General features: G+C 41.5%; 1 protein-coding gene across 3 annotated transcripts in view; it reads left to right on the top strand.

The window, feature by feature from the left end:
• The window catches only part of SNX20 (sorting nexin 20), a 126,511-nt gene that overhangs the window by 70,571 nt on the left and 38,208 nt on the right, over positions 1-17,732 (top strand). For all 3 annotated transcript variants that reach the window (XM_086945159.1, XM_086945160.1, XM_086945158.1), the window contains one exon: positions 12,892-13,043. In XM_086945159.1, coding sequence (XP_086801285.1) covers positions 12,892-13,043 — 152 coding nt within the window. The remainder of the gene's footprint in view (positions 1-12,891; positions 13,044-17,732) is intronic.

The raw sequence follows: 17,732 nt of genomic DNA, 5'->3' as shown, positions 1-17,732 counted from the left end.
ACACACGACTGTCCTTCTACACCCCCTCCCGCCAATTACGATCCTCCAACCAAGCCCTTGCCACTGTACCTCGCATCAACAAAACCACCATGGGAGGTAGATCCTTCTCCTACCTGGCAGCTAAAACCTGGAACTCACTTCCCACTCACCTTCGCCTTACTCAGAACCACCTAGCATTCAGAAAGCAACTTAAAACGTGGATATTTGACAAGTAATTCCCCACCCTTCCTCAAGCGCCTTGAGACCCTCTGGGTATGTAGCGCGCTATATAAATATATTGACTTGACTTGACTTGACTATGAGATGACATGTATGGCAGGGGATTGAATGACAATAGGTACATGTAGTATAAACAGGCTTCTGTTGATAAGAAAACATTTCTCTGTTAGAGAGAAAATATAATTCCCAACATTGGAGGGTCTCTCTGATGTTAGTAATCAAGATTCAGCAAGGGCACTACATTAAAGCCGATCAGTTGTTACGCATCACATCTGACCTCAAAACTAATCTGATAATGCACAACCTATTTTTGCTCATCTGTGCCCACCCTCAGCTTTGTTGTTATTTGAATTTGCTGCATTCTGTTATACGAGAAACACTTCCTTTCCCATGTGACTAGGTCCTCACTGTGTAAGTGCCTGCAATAAATAAATAAATAAAAGGGTGCTTCTTCACCTTTACTCCTTACTTACCTTTGGACTTTTATGCTTAGTGGCTGGTCTTTGAATTGAACAAGCATTGGGACTCTGCAAGGGTTGACACTGGGTAACATATGAGCTGGTCCTATTGCATACACATCTGCCTAACTAACATTCTTCTGTAAAGAGTGCTTGTAGTCCCTTTATGTTTTATTGCATATTTTCTTGGTGGTAAACATAACATTTCCATTGAAGCCTTGGTTTTATCTATTATCTGGGTACTGACTTCACACCTCTTTTGGCGTAAGACTCAGTCGACTATTTGATCTTCTGATGGCTTTTGGTTGGTGGAACTCAAAACCTGGCATAAGGGCTCAACAATTATATAACTGATGCATCGGATGTAATAATGAGAACACAGTAAGGATGTCCTGTTTCGCCTGTCATGTTTGTTTTGTTTTTCAAAATCTTCATGCTAAGAGATTGAGGAATGAACTTGAATTAAAAGGATTTTCAAAAGGCAGCGTTTCATCCAAGTTCGCATAATAAGCTGCTTATCTAATTACATTACAGACAATAGTAAGAAATGGGCAATACAAAAATCAGCCTCAAGAGATTATCCCAGATTTCAGGGTTCAAAAAGAACTCAAAAAAGAAGGTAATAGTGTTCTGAAATTCAAACCTGAAAAATAAAATGCAAATATTTTAATTTCAGACAACAAAAGAAAAGAGGAAAGGAATGAAAAGAAAAGAAAAGAAACGAAAGAAAGAATCCCGATCCATGTTTCCTGTTCCCTAGTCTGGTGTGATTTTAGACTCCATCCCTTTCTTTTCTTTCTTTTCTCTCTCTTTTTTTTGTTTAGTTATGATGGATCATATAAAGCACACTGCTCACAGCCATGACAAATGAAACCTACTTGTGTCCTTTGACCAGATATTGGGGATATCATTGCTAAAATGTGTTGCATGGTTTATACAGGGGCCTGATCTGTTTTAACAAATTTACGGGTCCGGTACTATTTGAACCAGGACACTGACCCCGGAAGACAAGTGTACAGGGGCACTGGGCGGTTTCACGCATTTATGGACAAGGTTCTGTTCGAATTGGGGCACTAGAATGGGCAGATGAATGCATTAAAGATATTTGCATTTATTAGAATAGTATTGTGTACCATCATGACTAGGTGTAGGGATACACAGTAATAACCTGGAGTATTGTGCAAATGGAAGCACATTATTACCTGCTGGTATGATATGAATTGAATTCATCCAGTCATAAGAACTAATGGGAGCTTAATTTGCAAGTTTGATTTTTTTTGGAGTGCCAATATATGTTTTTTGCACATAGATTCTTTCCATTGACGTGTATTTTCACTAATATTGAAGGGGATGAACTTTTTCAAACTAGTTTTGTAATTTCATTTTATATTATTTGAGGTTGTTCACAGTCATCTTTAGAATAGAGCATACAGAATAGCCGCATTTACTGTACATGATGGATTGCTCTGTAAAATTCTGCATCGACAGGTGGATGAAATTCTTTACATTTTGATGGAATTTATAGAAATTGCTATGATTATTTGATTTTTGTCAGTCTTATGGTTATAAATAATGAAATGATTACTGTTAGTCAGATATTTTTTGTTTGGACAGTATGTTTGTTAGTATATTTTCCAACCCCAATAATGATCGGATGTAATTTGGAGTGCCACTTCCTTTCTTCATTGAAGATCTACGATTTTGTTCATTGTAATTAATTAAGATCCAACTTACTAAAAACAAATAATTAATTAATATGGTTAATTACCTAATTAAGCAATTAACATATTAAAATATTAACATATTATCTAAATAATAAAATATGAATATTATTACCATATTGAAAACTATATGCTGAATAACTAAGCACAATTTACATAATTAATTATCTAATTAACACATTGCATCCTATAAACAAATTATACTTATTAAAAAATAAATAGTTGAAAACCTACCCATCCTTTTCCACTACAACCTAACCCACAAAGAAATTGACAAAAAACACAAAATACCTTAACATTTATTACCAAATATAAACAAGCATTGGCATAGCCAATAGGTCTCGCCTTTGGGACCTTATACATGTTCAGCCATGCAGCACATTATCCATTACATTGCATTAGCCAATACAAAATAGCAACGTGTGTACGTGCTTTGAGGACTTCTACGTAGCATGTTACAAGCAGATGTAATGTGCAGGTAGGTCCTCTCTGTTTCCGAATCCTTGCAATTCTTTTACTAGAAGCACTTCTCCGCAGTGCTGCGAACTGTGGCATTTCTCAGGAGCAAGCAGGTGTTCTAAAGTGAGTCCCTGAGTCCCTGCACTTCCATATTTCACTAACATCCCTGATCACAGGAAAAAAAGGTCACATGGTCCTCCTCAGCATGCATGGCCAAGGGAGCGTGCTCCAATGTCAGAGTTAAGAACTAAAGCCTCCTTTGGAACTTCGGCCTGTTCTCAGCACGTGAAAAGGCCCCCAGTGACCTAAAGCAGTCTTAAGTCATGGAGACTTGTAAATACCTAGAGCCAGGTATCAGCTTGTACTACCTGCTGAATACGGAGCTCACTTTCAAAGGAGAACTGTGCTGAAGTTATTGTTCTACATCAACAGTGCGTCTGGGCATGTGATCAATTAATCAATTTCAAATTCGGAAGGAGAAACCCTATTTGAAAAGGGATGGGGTTCTAAGCAAGCAAACAAGACAAGTTCCCTTTTCATGTAATCTAAAAAAAGAGACTTCTGTCTCTGAGGGTTTTTTTTCAGAAAGGAGCCTCGGGTGAGCCAAACCACGTATTGGGGTTGTGCAGAGATCTACAAATTCACAATCAGTTTCAAAGAACCTTAGTAAACATCATTTTGTCTGTCTAAACATGGCGTAAAACACAAAGGATGTAAGCACTAAAGTATGAGTTGTATAAAAAGATCTTTTTTTTATTTTTATATTATTCTCTGTTCATACCATCCCATGAAACAAATACATACAATTTATTCATAAAAAATATATTAAAGCAGTTGATATAACATTTTTATCTCACAAAATCAGAATATAATTAAAAAAGTTCTTTCAATGCAAAACATTTCACACAAACAACAATGTCGACGCGGCGTTTCGGTGATATTATGTCGTCACCTTCTTCAGGACAGTGTGTAAGTTAAAATCACTATAAATTAAAAAACACAAAAGGATAACATGTTAACATTTAATGTATTGAATCTAGGGCAGAACAGAATGCGACTATACTCTACATGGTTTAACAAGCGATACATCCTATGTTCAAGGCACATTTATTTCATACAGCTTAGACTGCACACTCGTTGACACTCTATCTATTAGATATATCAAAGAAAATATTTCAAAGAATATATAGTTGTAGGGTTGCTTTTTGAACAACAAGCCTATATAGTATTTGTAAATCCCACAACTTTGGTTTGGTCACACCCTATCACTTGTGTCCCTTCTTGCCCGCAATTTTAAGGCAGTTGGTTGGGTATATCTGTTTAGCTTTAGATATCACATATCAATCATCATAATTTGGTTCTTATTATACTAAGTTATTACCATTTCAGCTTTTACTTCAATCTGAGGTGTGCTGGCGTTATACATACCTCAGAGTTAAGCTCTTGACTGGTCAGTCACTTTTTTACAAATTGGCGATCTGTGACTGTATCAGAGTTATCTCGATTTCTGTTAAATATTTATATACACATAAACCGGGTCAGTCGGTTCCCTTGGGGCATTTTTTCTACTTTATCTCAATATACCTGATTGGTTGTTTGTTTACCTTTCTTTAGTAAAACTTATTCGGTTGGTGGAGTGGGTCAATATTCTTCCGCTGCTCCGTTGCTATTTAAAATCACAGTGCCTATAGGAAAATGCCTTACGTTAGTTGTTATTTAGGCCGTTTTTGCACCCATTGTTAAACATAATGATTTTGCTGATGCTTTCCCATTTTTATTCCCTGATTCTTAGGGTGGGGTTGTAGGTACCTGGGATGCTTTACAGGCGGGTTTAATGCAGAGGACGGTTTTCCTTATCTTCGCCCGGTATTGCAATTTGTTTATATTTTTGGTCTTGGAAGAAAAACCAAAAAACAAAAAGGGGTGAGAATTTAACTCAGAATTGAAGTAGAGCTTATTTTGTTATAGTTCCCTATTTGTAGGTCGATTTGCTCTTACCTTAGACCATGTCTTTCAAAGGCTCGCTTTTTGCTTTTGTAGCGACACTTCTCTTTCAAATAACGGAGAGGTTCTTATTTCATCTGAAAAAATGGGGATATGGCGATTTTCGGTAATTGCCTCAAAAAAGTCCTGGTTTGGTTTTTAATTATTTTAGGGGTCAGTTGTTTTTTAGGGGGGGGGGGGGTGGGGGTTTAGGGACAGAGCTTTACTTACTTCAATATATCCTCCTCGCGTTTTCCGGGCGTCCACCTTGACCGTCTTGCTGATAGTGATTACTATCCGCTGGCTATTCTTGTGCTTATATAGGCCTCTTGATAGATTAATTATGCGTAAATCCTTGCACCTGAGGTTTAATTTTTTGGAAGGGCTCGGTCCGCCCATTGTATATGGCGGCCATCTTAACGTTGTGCTAAGTTCACTGGTCCCCGTTCTCTTTTAGTTTTTCATTCTAACTGCGGGTTTATTTGCACTCTCCTTCCTGGCAATTGAGTGAAACATGATTGTTATAGTGGGCCCGGATCAATGAGGATTGCCTTATTTTTGTGTTTGTTATCGCTTTTGAGACTCTCATATAAACTCGTTAGCAGAAGTAAATATTCCCTAAGTAAACGGAGCGGCCATCTTTAAAGATGTTAAAATCTGCCGTTTCCGTATTATTATCGTATTCTTAAAACGAAATTTCCTAGTTTAATTTATAATGTATTCTAGTTTATTTTCAACTCTGAGTTTCTATTTATTGATTACGAAATTTTTGATTTTATTAGGTCTGTTAATAGAGATTATTATTTATGAAAAGATTCATTAATCCAAAAAATTAAACCTCAGGTGCAAGGATTTACGCATAATTAATCTATCAAGAGGCCTATATAAGCACAAGAATAGCCAGCGGATAGTAATCACTATCGGCAAGACGGTCAAGGTGGACGCCCGGAAAACGCGAGGAGGATATATTGAAGTAAGTACAGCTCTGTCCCTAAACCCCCGCCCCCCCTAAAAAACAACTGACCCCTAAAATAATTAAAAACTAAAACAGGACTTTTTTGAGGCAATTACGGAAAATCGCCCTATCCCCGTTTTTTCAGATGAAATAAGAACCTCTCCGTTATTTGAAAGAGAAGTGTCGCTACAAAAGCAAAAAGCGAGCCTTTGAAAGACATGGTCTAAGGTAAGAGCAAATCGACCTACAAATAGGGAACTATAACAAAATAAGCTCTACTTCAATTCTGAGTTAAATTCTCACACCTTTTTGTTTTTTGGTTTTTCTTCCAAGACCAAAAATATAAACGAATTGCAATACCGGGCGAAGAGAAGGAAAACCGTCCTCTGCATTAAACCCGCCTGTAAAGCATCCCAGGTACCTACAACCCCACCCTAAGAGTCAGGGAATAAAAATGGGAAAGCATCAGCAAAATCATTATGTTTAACAATGGGTGCAAAAACGGCCTAAATAACAACTAACGTAAGGCATTTTCCTATAGGCACTGTGATTTTAAATAGCAACGGAGCAGCGGAAGAATATTGACCCACTCCACCAACCGAATAAGTTTTACTAAAGAAAGGTAAACAAACAACCAATCAGGTATATTGAGATAAAGTAGAAAAAATGCCCCAAGGGAACCGACTGACCCGGTTTATGTGTATATAAATATTTCACAGAAATAGAGATAACTCCGATACAGTCACAGATCGCCAATTTGTAAAAAAGCGACTGACCAGTCAAGAGCTTAACTCTGAGGTATGTATAACGCCAGCACACCTCAGATTGAAGTAAAAGCTGAAATGGTAATAACTTAGTATAATAATAACCAAATTATGATGATTGATATGTGATATCTAAAGCTAAACAGATATACCCAACCAACTGCCTTAAAATTACGGGCAAGAAGGGACACAAGTGATAGGGTGTGACCAAACCAAAGTTGTGGGATTTACAAATACTATATAGGCTTGTTGTTCAAAAAGCAACCCTACAACTATATATTCTTTGAAATATTTTCTTTGATATATCTAATAGATAGAGAGTGTCAACGAGTGTGCAGTCTAAGCTTTATGAAATAAATGTGCCTTGAACATAGGATGTATCGCTTGTTAAACCATGTAGAGTATAGTCGCATTCTGTTCTGCCCTAGATTCAATACATTAAATGTTAACATGTTATCCTTTTGTGTTTTTAAATTTATAGTGATTTTAACTTACACACTGTCCTGAAGAAGGTGACGACATAATATCACCGAAACGCCGCGTCGACATTGTTGTTTGTGTGAAATGTTTTGCATTAAAAGAACTTTTTTAATTATATTCTGATTTTGTGAGATAAAAATGTTATATCAACTGTTTTAATATATTTTTTATTAATAAATTGTATGTATTTGTTTCATTGGATGGTATGAACAGAGAATAATATAAAAATAAAAAAAAAGATCTTTTTATACAACTCATACTTTAGTGCTTACATCCTTTGTGTTTTACGCCATGTTTAGACAGACAAAATGATGTTTACTAAGGTTCTTTGAAACTGATTGTGAATTTGTAGATCTCTGCACAACCCCAATACGTGGTTTGGCTCACCCGAGGCTCCTTTCTGAAAAAAAACCCTCAGAGACAGAAGTCTCTTTTTTTAGATTACATGAAAAGGGAACTTGTCTTGTTTGCTTCCCATCAATTAATCAATACCTTAAGAAAATAGAGAACAGCTTATGGGGTTTTAACGCTTCTAAAGCTTGCGCTACGTCACTACCAAGGTAAACGGAGTCAGACAGTCCCTGAAAGCACTGTGAGGGAAACAACTTGATTCGTAGCTTTCCAGCGGAATGTCACACATTTCTCGAGCACCAACAGTAAAAACAGATTGATGATTATAAAACCCCCGAAACCTGACAGGAGGTGCCTGACAGGAGGTGCCCGACAGGAGGTGCCCGGCTCTGGGACAGACTCTGATGCAATGTACTAACCACTGAAGATGTAATGTAATGTAATGTAAGGATTTATTTGTACCGCGCAACTATCGCTCCAAAGAGCATCTTGGCGCCCACTTGTGTAGCTGATAAGATAGAAATCTTACACTAGGGATCTGGCAATAGTGTCTGGAAGAGTGAAGATCCAGGTTTTTAGTTGCTTCCTGAATTCTGTTTCTTTGTCCAGCGCTCTTATGCAGGGAGGGAGGGTGTTCCATGCTTTTGCACCTAATATCGCAAAGGACTTGCCTCCACGAGTCTTAAGCCTGAATGGTTGAACTGCCAGAAGATTGGCATTGGACGAGCGGAGAATTCGAGTTGGGTGGTATCTGGTGAATTTTTTCCGCAGATACAGTGGTCCACGTTGATGGAATGCTCTGAAGGTGATGAGCAATATTTTGAATAGAATTCTTTTAATGATAGGTAGCCAGTGTAGAGTTTTAAGGGCTTCTGTCGCTGATGATCTTCTGGGCCACTTTAGTATGAGTTTAGCCGCCGAATTCTGGACCATTTGGAGCCTGTGGGTGACCTCCTTATTGGTGCCTGCATATAGTCCGTTGCAGTAATCTAGATGAGATGTAACCAGTGCGACCACCACTGTTTTCCTGGCTTCCAAGGGAAGGAGATCGAAGAACTTTCTCAGACTCTTTATAACACCAAAGCACGTACCTGCCACTTTCAGTGCTTGCTGTTTAAAGGACAGATTACTATCAAAAGTCACTCCCAGGTTGCGGGCCGTGGTGGCAGTATTAGGTGGAATTTCTGCTTTCTCAGGCCACCACAGTCTGGGTATGAATTCGTTGTTTGAGCCCATCGGTATTATCTCCGTCTTCCCGGTGTTACATTTCAAATGATTAGTTCGCATCCAATCAAAGGTCGCCGTAAGGCAGCCTTTGAGCTTCTCTTCCCAGTCTTGGTTGTCTTTGTCCATGGTCAGGATCAATTGCGTGTCGTCGGCATAGGCTATGGCTTCTATGCCAAACGAAGCAATCAGGCTAATTAGGGGTGCGGTGTAGACATTAAACAATGTCGGGCTAAGACTGGAGCCCTGAGGTACTCCTGTCGTGAGTCTTCTCTCCCTAGATTGAAATTCTCCTAACGTCACTACTTGTCTCCTTCCACTCAGGAAGTTCTTGAGCCATTCCAACGCCACACCAGTGATGCCAGAGGATTTCAGACGGTCTATCAGAATGATATGTGAGACCGTATCGAAGGCCGCCGATAGGTCTAGTAGAATCAGGACGGCCTTCTTCCCTTGGTCTAGGGCTGTGCGGATGGTATCTGCAGTATACAAAAGGGCAGACTCCGTTGAATGCTGTGCTCTAAAACCTGCCTGGTTAGGATGCCATGCTTCACTCTCTTCTAAGAATCTGGTCAGTTGTTGATTGACCATAGATTCAGTGATTTTGCAAAGAGCAGGAAGTAAAGAAATGGGACGCAGATTAGATAATGTGGAAGGGTCAGGGAGCTGTTTCTTTTGAAGGGGTCTCACTGCCGCTATTTTCCACTCTGAGGGGACATTAGCTGTGGCCAGGGAGCTGTTTACAATGTCATTGATGACAGGGTTAGCGACCTCCACAATAAGGTGCAGAAGTTTAATAGGGCAGGGATCAAATGGAGAACCCGATTTGGTTCGGAGAATGGTCTGTCGAGATTCCTCTAGGCTGACAGGTTGGAAGCTCGTCAATTGTTTCTCTACCAGTCTCTTCTTTCCATTAGCTTCATCACTAGTCTGGCTAGGGATTACGAAGTCCCTGGTCAGGCCTTGTACTTTAGCTTCAAAGTAGTCGGCAATGGCCTCGCACAGAGTCTCTGAGGGTGGGATTTCTTGTGTTAGGAAGTCAGGTTTATTAAAACCCCTAACGATGTTGAAGATGGTTTTCTGTTTATTATTTGCAGCCTCGACTGCCTTACAGTAATAGGTTTTTTTTGCCAACTTAATATGTTCATGGTACTTTTTCCTGGTAGCGTTGTATTTAGTGCGTTCTAACATGCAGTAGTTCTTACGCCATCTGCGCTCTGCTCTGCGTAGTTCTCCTTGTCTTGTTTTAAGGTCTTGATTAAACCATGGGGCTGACTGCTTCTTTTTTTTGCCTTTGGTCTTCCTCATGTTTCCCTGCCCCCCCATTCTTTTTAGTACGTTCATCCATTCCTTGAACGTATTAGGGTCCGTATTCAGAGATCCTATCTTATTAGGTCTACATTCCATTGCCCATCTAGTGAGGTCTGGGTGTGCTATTAGTTCCTTCCATTCTTCATGGGTGGACTGAAATTGCTGATTATGATTTTTACATTTCTTGTTATGTTCAAGCGTTAGAGTAAACGGTATAAGCGCGTGATCTGTCCATACCTGAGGTTTAGGTTGTTCGCAACTTAAGGTACTTATGTTAGTCGCGATACAGTCAAGCATGTGGCCTGCATCGTGAGTGGACTGGTTACCATTGATCACTAAGCCAAGGACTTCCATGGTCTCCCTAAATGATACAGCAGCGTTATCTGATCTGTTTTCTAAGTGAATATTTACATCCCCCATGACCGTGAAGTTAGAGTACTTTAGTACCAAAGGACTGAGTGCTCCTCCTATTGTTTCTAAGAAAGCTTTACTAGATCCTGGTGGTCTATAAATTACTGCACCAGCAAAAGTGAAGGAGTCATTAATTTTTATGCAAAAGCCCATTCCTTCAGCTTCTTTAAGATCCTGTAGCTCCAACACTGAGCATGAAAGAGTGTCCCTGTAGATGACAGCCACTCCCCCTCCCCGTTTATCTTCTCCTCTATCTTTCCTAAGAATGGTATAACCCGGAGGCAGAGCTTGTACCACATCTGGGGTGCAGCCTAGTTTCAGCCATGTCTCAGTAATGCATAGTAGGTCCAGTTTTTCCTCAAGTATAAGATCATATATATCCTGAGCATGTTTAGGCATTGATCTAGCGTTTATTAGGCCTCCGGATAGGAGTTTCACTCTAGGAGTCATATCAGAAGTTTGTATCCAGGTGAAAGTATTGCCACAGTGCTGACAGATGGCAGGGCCGGACCACACAGAAGGATCTAGTTTATGTCTATCACATACAGGCGCATTTTGTAGGGAAAGTAGCTCCTGTCTTGTGTAAATCTTACGTGTGGCAGTTGGAACAGCATACCTCGCCGTTAGCCCGTCCGAGGCGCGGACGGGCGCAGACGGGCCGGACTCTGGCTCGACTCCGGCTCTACTACGGCGCTCCCGCTGCGCGTTACCGCTGCGCGTGTTCATGGCAGCTTTTTATGCACCCCTCGTGCGCCGGCCTGAGCACTAGAGCGCTCGGCAAATGGCGGCGCCACAAGTGTCTACCTCCCACCCAAGATGTCAGCTGGGTAAATGGTGGTAGCGCTGGTAAATGTTACGTGCAGGTTAATCTAGACAACATCTATTGCAAGCATGAAATTACAGTGGATTTCGAGTGAGTTTTAAAATGATCGGTGACAAAAACGGGAAATTTTTAAAAATAGATGAAACACAGCATAAATTCGAGCACTATTTAACACAAGTGCCTCTGATGCCTAGCGTGATATAATCGGCTCTTCCAAGGGCGATCCCGACCTGGAAAGCTCTCTTTTATGCACCCCTCGTGCGCCGGCCTGAGCACTAGAGTGCTCGGCAAATGGCGGCGCCACAAGTGTCTACCTCCCACCCAAGATGTCAGCTGGGTAAATGGTGGTAGCGCTGGTAAATGTTACGTGCAGGTTAATCTAGACAACATCTATTGCAAGCATGAAATTACAGTGGATTTCGAGTGAGTTTTAAAATGATCGGTGACAAAAACGGGAAATTTTTAAAAATAGATGAAACACAGCATAAATTCGAGCACTATTTAACACAAGTGCCTCTGATGCCTAGCGTGATATAATCGGCTCTTCCAAGGGCGATCCCGACCTGGAAAGCTCTCTTTTATGCACCCCTCGTGCGCCGGCCTGAGCACTAGAGCGCTCGGCAAATGGCGGCGCCACAAGTGTCTACCTCCCACCCAAGATGTCAGCTGAAGACTCGTACTAACATGGCGCAGCCTACATGAGCACCGATGCGCCGGCGAATGGATTATACAACAGCACTATTTACAGGAGCACTGACTGGTTCAAGTAAAGAGCTCTGATACAGTCGAGTCAAGTTGGCGCTATATAAAACTCCGAAGCAAGAGCTGTAAGAGATGTTTAACACGCTCGAGATATTTTGAGCCATTTGTTTCTGGCTCATGCATAAGCCCCAATCTGCTGCAGTCTATTCACTGAAGCCTTTACTAACATGGTTAGAGCACTCCGTGGATAGCGCCTGTAAAAAAAACAAGCGCGCGCCTTTTCACTGAATTGAAAGTAAAAAAAAAAAGGGCTGCAGCGGAAGAGTGAGGCGGAGGGGTGCACCCGCGAGTGGTGCGTGGGCGCTGGGGAGTGCAGTCTTCTCTTTTTCAAAGCACATACTCGTGCTTTTGGCATGCCGCTGCGCACTGCCGCAAGGCATATGCCACTACAAGCATGAGTATGTGCTTTCAAAAAGAGCTGCACGACGGCTAAAGGTCTCCCAAGCAGCGTATGCGCGCTTCGTAGGCGATACCTAAAAATGACCTTTAAAAATATTGAAACTTATTTAACTTTAAAATAATAACTTATAACACAAAAACTGATAAACCCCCACAAATAATTACAAATTATATTATGTACAATAGTACAATAGAAGAAAAAAAAACAACATTCTTACCTTCTATATTCTTTCCCATAATGTTTTCGATATCACTATATTTTTGACATGCTATTTTTTCTGCCTCAGTATATTTTTGAAACCTTGTTTTGGTGGAATACCCATTGGACAACGGTTTTTCGCATTTCACACAGGATACCTGAAGTTACAGTTGTAGTCCCTCAGCTGACACTTTCAAAACTAAGCATGTACAAGTTCTTATCAAAAGTTGATCCAGTAAATAGATTTAGCAAAATTGAAAATGCCATTAATCTTGCATCATGTATTTATGGAAGAATATTTGAAATCATTAGAAAATGGTGAATAGTTATAAAAACAATTTGACCAGTTATATGAAAAATGTAATATTTCAGACGCTGACACCGACACAGGTCCCAATTCATTAATGACTACAAAAGAACTTCAAGAATATTGGCGACATGTCAAATCAGAAGATAAAACTGTGAAACCTCTGTTTGAAATTCCTACAACAAGAATCGTAGAAGACTATTGTTCAAAATATGTGGTAAGATATCTAGTACAAAGTGTTTGCATTATTAGCACTGTATAGATTTGGAACCTAATTGTTGCTGAAATTCTGTCTGCCTATGATGGTGTGTTTTCTAAGTAATAAAATGAAGTTTTACAAACATATATTTCAAACACAAGAAATTTCAATGTATGTACATGTAATGTGAGTTTCATAGGATAACCAAAACATCTAGATAGAGTTAAATGTTACTGATCTATGTGAAAACAGAGAAACCCATTGCTAAGGACCACGTTACATTTTCCTATTAACAAGGAATCAATGCCACATTTTTTGTGTTTGTCTTCTTTGCTCATTTTATTTAGTGGGTACAACCCCCAAACTGTTTCTCACCACACTTCCCACACACCTTTGATGTCAATAAACGGTGAGTAAGGTTTTCTTGTTATTTTTTCAGAATATGGGTTTCTTGCTTATGATGTACAGCTTTTCGGATAAAGCTGGTTATTACTAGTGTAAAGCCCACTTTCATCATGAAGAAGGATTCATTTGATATTATGGCTCAGTCTCTCTGCAAAGTAAATTTATTCAGATACATTTTGTTTAAGAAAGAATAAAAAATAAACTTTATGCCCGAGAGAATCAATTCTTTTCAGAAATATTTTATATAAAGGAAAAAACTAAAATTGTGTACTTATGAAGTACAATGTTGACAAACTTTGAAGGGGATATTTTATCATACTCAAAATCTCTTTAATTTAAAGTGCCATCTTGATATCATGATAGTTGAGAAGAATTCTGACAAAGACGTATCATAATGTATCAAGCTTTTTATTGGGGTATTTATAAATATTTTCAGAGGAGTAGGAAGTTATTTGTGTCTAAGACACATGTCTAGATTCTGTGTACCTCTGGTCCTTGTATCTGTATGCCAAGTGATTGTGGCCTTTGTGTTTCAGCTGCACTTCTGTGTGCCACATGCCCAGTCCTCTAATATCTGTGCTCCAAAATGTAACGACCCCATATGCCAGATTATTACTTGACTGTCTATTCTCTGTGTGTCTATGCTGCAAGTGTGTGTTTACATATAGTGTCTGTTCTCCGCATGCATGTTGCCCACTTTTCTGTGCTTCATTTGTTGACACTCCATAATTCTATGATCAATGCCTGTGTCCTATGTCTTGTTGCCCTATACCTGTGTTCATTTTCAGTTTTAGGTATGGCTGTGGCCAACATGACTGTGATTTATATGTTGGTGACCCAGGTGTCTGTGCTGCCTACCCATTCTCTTTTTGTGTCTTCTATGTTTGTGTGCTGCATCTCAATGCTAAATGCCTGTCGTTTCGCTTTTTTATCAAATGTTTGTGAGCCTCACCGCTATATGCCTTGTCCGTTACCAGTTCCAGCAGGGGGTACGGTTCTTTTTTGGGTCTCTTATCAGCTACTTCACAGATAAAAGCGTATAATTATTGCTAAAAGATAGACTGATATAAAAAGGAAAGGATGATGAGCGAGTGGATGCATGAGTATGTGAAAGGATGAATAAGTGGGCGAAATGGTGGGTGGATGAAATGATCGATGGATGAATGGATTTGTGGGTGAAAGGATAGTTGGATCAAAGGATGGAATTATGAGTGGGTGAAAGGGAGGGTGGGTGAAAGGGTGAGTGGATGAAAGAAGGGATGGATGAGTAGTCGGAAGAATGTGTGGGTAAAAGGATGGATGTGTGGAAGAAAGGAAGAATTGGTAGGTGTATGGATTGAAAGGTAAGGTGAGTGAAAGGATGGCTGGATGAAATGTTGGATGGATGAGTGGTGTAGGAAGGTGGATATCTGACTATGGTTACCCCAAAACTTTTTGCCTGGTGTTTAGCTGGTTTTTTACTTAGTTGGCCAGGGATCCTGCTATTCAGGACCCCAGGCTAATTGCTCTCTCCTTAATGTGGACTCCATGTACCTTAGGTACATACACAATTGGAACTGGTTCACTTTATAGGCCCCTGTAACAGTGTACTCCAGGTACCCAGGGCATAGGTGTATCCAAGGCCTACCAGGGGCTGCAGCATATATTGTGCCACCCCTGGCCTGGCCTCCATATTTGACACAACTGGCTGATAACTCAGCTGGGGTAAGTTGGTGTAATCACCTCTTACTTAGATATAGTATCCCTATATCTAACCCTAACTGGACACATGTTAACCTATAAGCCACTCCAATGGAAGGCCTCAGCAATCCTGGAGGCAGAGTGCTTGGATTCATGTAAGATTACGCTCTGGCACGAGCTGAGCCCATCTGAAGCTGTCGGGAACAACTCCCTTAGCTGTTCCGGTATATTGCCATACCATATACTCTTAAGTGCATTATAATCCTAGCGGTTACTTGCTAACTTTGGTTTGGCTTTATCAAAACATGTCGAGTAAGGTGTCATACGATTTGGAATACTATCCCCTCGACAGTCCTGTCGACGGGGATAGCATTCCACCGTTCTAGAGGGACACAACATGTACATAACCTGAACCCCGGTTAAATCATGGATAAAAATGGATGCTGCCACAACAGACACAAGTCTGACCTCCTGCTGCTGGGAGTCCTTCCAGCGAGGGAGGATTGGACAAAGGGTTTCCTGCCTTGGGAGGTGTGAGCACCACCCCAGACAGGATTTTGTGTATTGGGTAGGACAGGGCTGAATAGATTGAGACATGCCTGGGGCACACAAGGTGTCCCTGTGCATAAGCCAGTCCAAACCGTTGCTGGGGCTTTCCAGCCCCAGTCCTGGTGCAGAGCTGGACAAAGGAAAGGGGGTGTAACCGTCCCCCTTCCTGGTCCCACCCAGAGGAGGGACCTAGCAGGTGATCCACCCCTCAGATTGGGAATAAGAGTGGGAGCAGTGCCATAGCACCTCAGATCATCCTGAAATCAACTTGAAACAAAGAAGAAGACTGGACTTCGACATTCTGCTGCACAGAAGACTGAAGAGTATCTCCCTTGTGGCCTAGGAGTGGCCACCCTGTGAACACAGGCACCATCCAGCAACTCGACGTCTGCTTTGCCGCCGCCTCCTGCCGGAGCCCAGAGCCCAACAAGACCCAGACTCCCAGACATCTCAGAGCCGGATCCACAGTCCCTGAAAAGAAGAGACCCGTGGAAGCACCGAGAGACGTGGGACCGGCCATCTCGAAAGACCCCCGAGAAGCTGACAGCGCAGCACCCGAGGCACCCTCGACGCTGTGCTTTGGGGTTTGAGAAGCCCCACCACCGAGCAGCATTTGCACCGAAGATCAGCCCCCCAGCATCTCCACGATCTGCGTGGGGCCCTTTTGCACTTTGCCACTTGGCGTGCCATCCCGGCCACTTGCCGCGTGGCTAGCGGCCATCTTGGCGACGAAACCTACAATCAACACTGCGGGTCTGGTTGCTCCAGACTTTGCCTCGCTCCCCTGAAAAGGAGCACCCGCTCTGACCTTGCTGGTCCGAGTGACAAGCTTTCTTCACTTCCTGCGTGGCTTACATTAGCCGAGGCATGTTTGCTCCAATCAAGTTGCAGGCACCGCCATCAGCTAGAGCCTTCGTGGGACAGCTCGTGACTGACTCCTGGACGTCCTCGACTTCTTCGTGTCCACGTGGCTGCGGAGACAAGCTACACCTCATCGACTTTTTGCACCCGACATTGCCTGGTTCCATCCTAGTCACTGGCTAGTGACTTTGAACATTGTCCCCTCTGCTTTCAGGTCTTCACCACTTCAGATCCACCCTTGGATCCACCGGAACTCTCCTCAATGACCCGCCTGCAGCATCTTCATCTTCAGGCACCCTCGACCTGCGTGACGAAACCGGACAATACATCGCACCTGTGCACCCGCTTCCTGTGGGTGAGGTAACTCAGCAACGCCGGAGTTCCTACACTGGTACACACCTCTAGTGTCTAGGTCTAAAGTTTTGTCCTTTTAGGTCACTCGGAAGGTTCCTTAAACAGTAACTTTATAACTTTTACGCACCATTGACATTGCATTGGTGCATGCATGTGCTTTAAGCGCTGCACCCGAGTCCCGCTGGCCTTTCCCGACTTCTTCACTGTTAGTTCGGAACAGCTCCAGCGATTCCCCAGGCCCTAGGCCTACTTCCTTTCCGATAGGTGGTTCTTATACCACTATTTTAGTATATGGTTTAGGTGGCCCCTAGGGCTCATCCATATTGTGCAACTTTTGTATATTTAAACTGTGTTTTCTTTTAACACATTTGCTTCTGTGCTCATAAAGAGTATAGGGGATATTTATAGTAAATAAATATATATATATTTTCAATATATATCTGTGTGGTGTCCTTTCATGTGGTATTCAAGGGGATTGTGTATGGTAAAACAGTTTGCTTCACATGCCTTTACCGAGTTTAGCCTAAGATTGCTTTGTCCAACTGAGAGAATGGATGGATGCAGGAGCGCATGAACCCCCAGCTTTACCAGCTACAGCGGGTGGGGTTCTTTAAAGGTCCTCTTCTCTGCAACTTGGCAGATAAAAGCTTAAAATTGTCACACAAAAAAAGAAAGGTAGGATGATGGAAATGGGAAAGGAGGATGGACGAGTGGATGTATGAGTACGTGAAAGGATGAATGAGTAGTTGAGAGGGTGGGTGGGTCAAAGGATGGATGGATGAGTGGGTGAAAGGATGTGTGAATTAAAGGATGAATGTTATGTTATGTTAACCCGACTTGTATAGCACAACAGCTGCC

This window comes from Lissotriton vulgaris, chromosome 12 (assembly GCF_964263255.1).
Source record: "Lissotriton vulgaris chromosome 12, aLisVul1.2, whole genome shotgun sequence".
Taxonomy (NCBI): Eukaryota; Metazoa; Chordata; class Amphibia; order Caudata; family Salamandridae; genus Lissotriton; species Lissotriton vulgaris.
The sequence above is the reverse complement of the archived record's forward strand: the minus strand, read 5'-3'. Positions and strand labels throughout refer to the sequence as shown.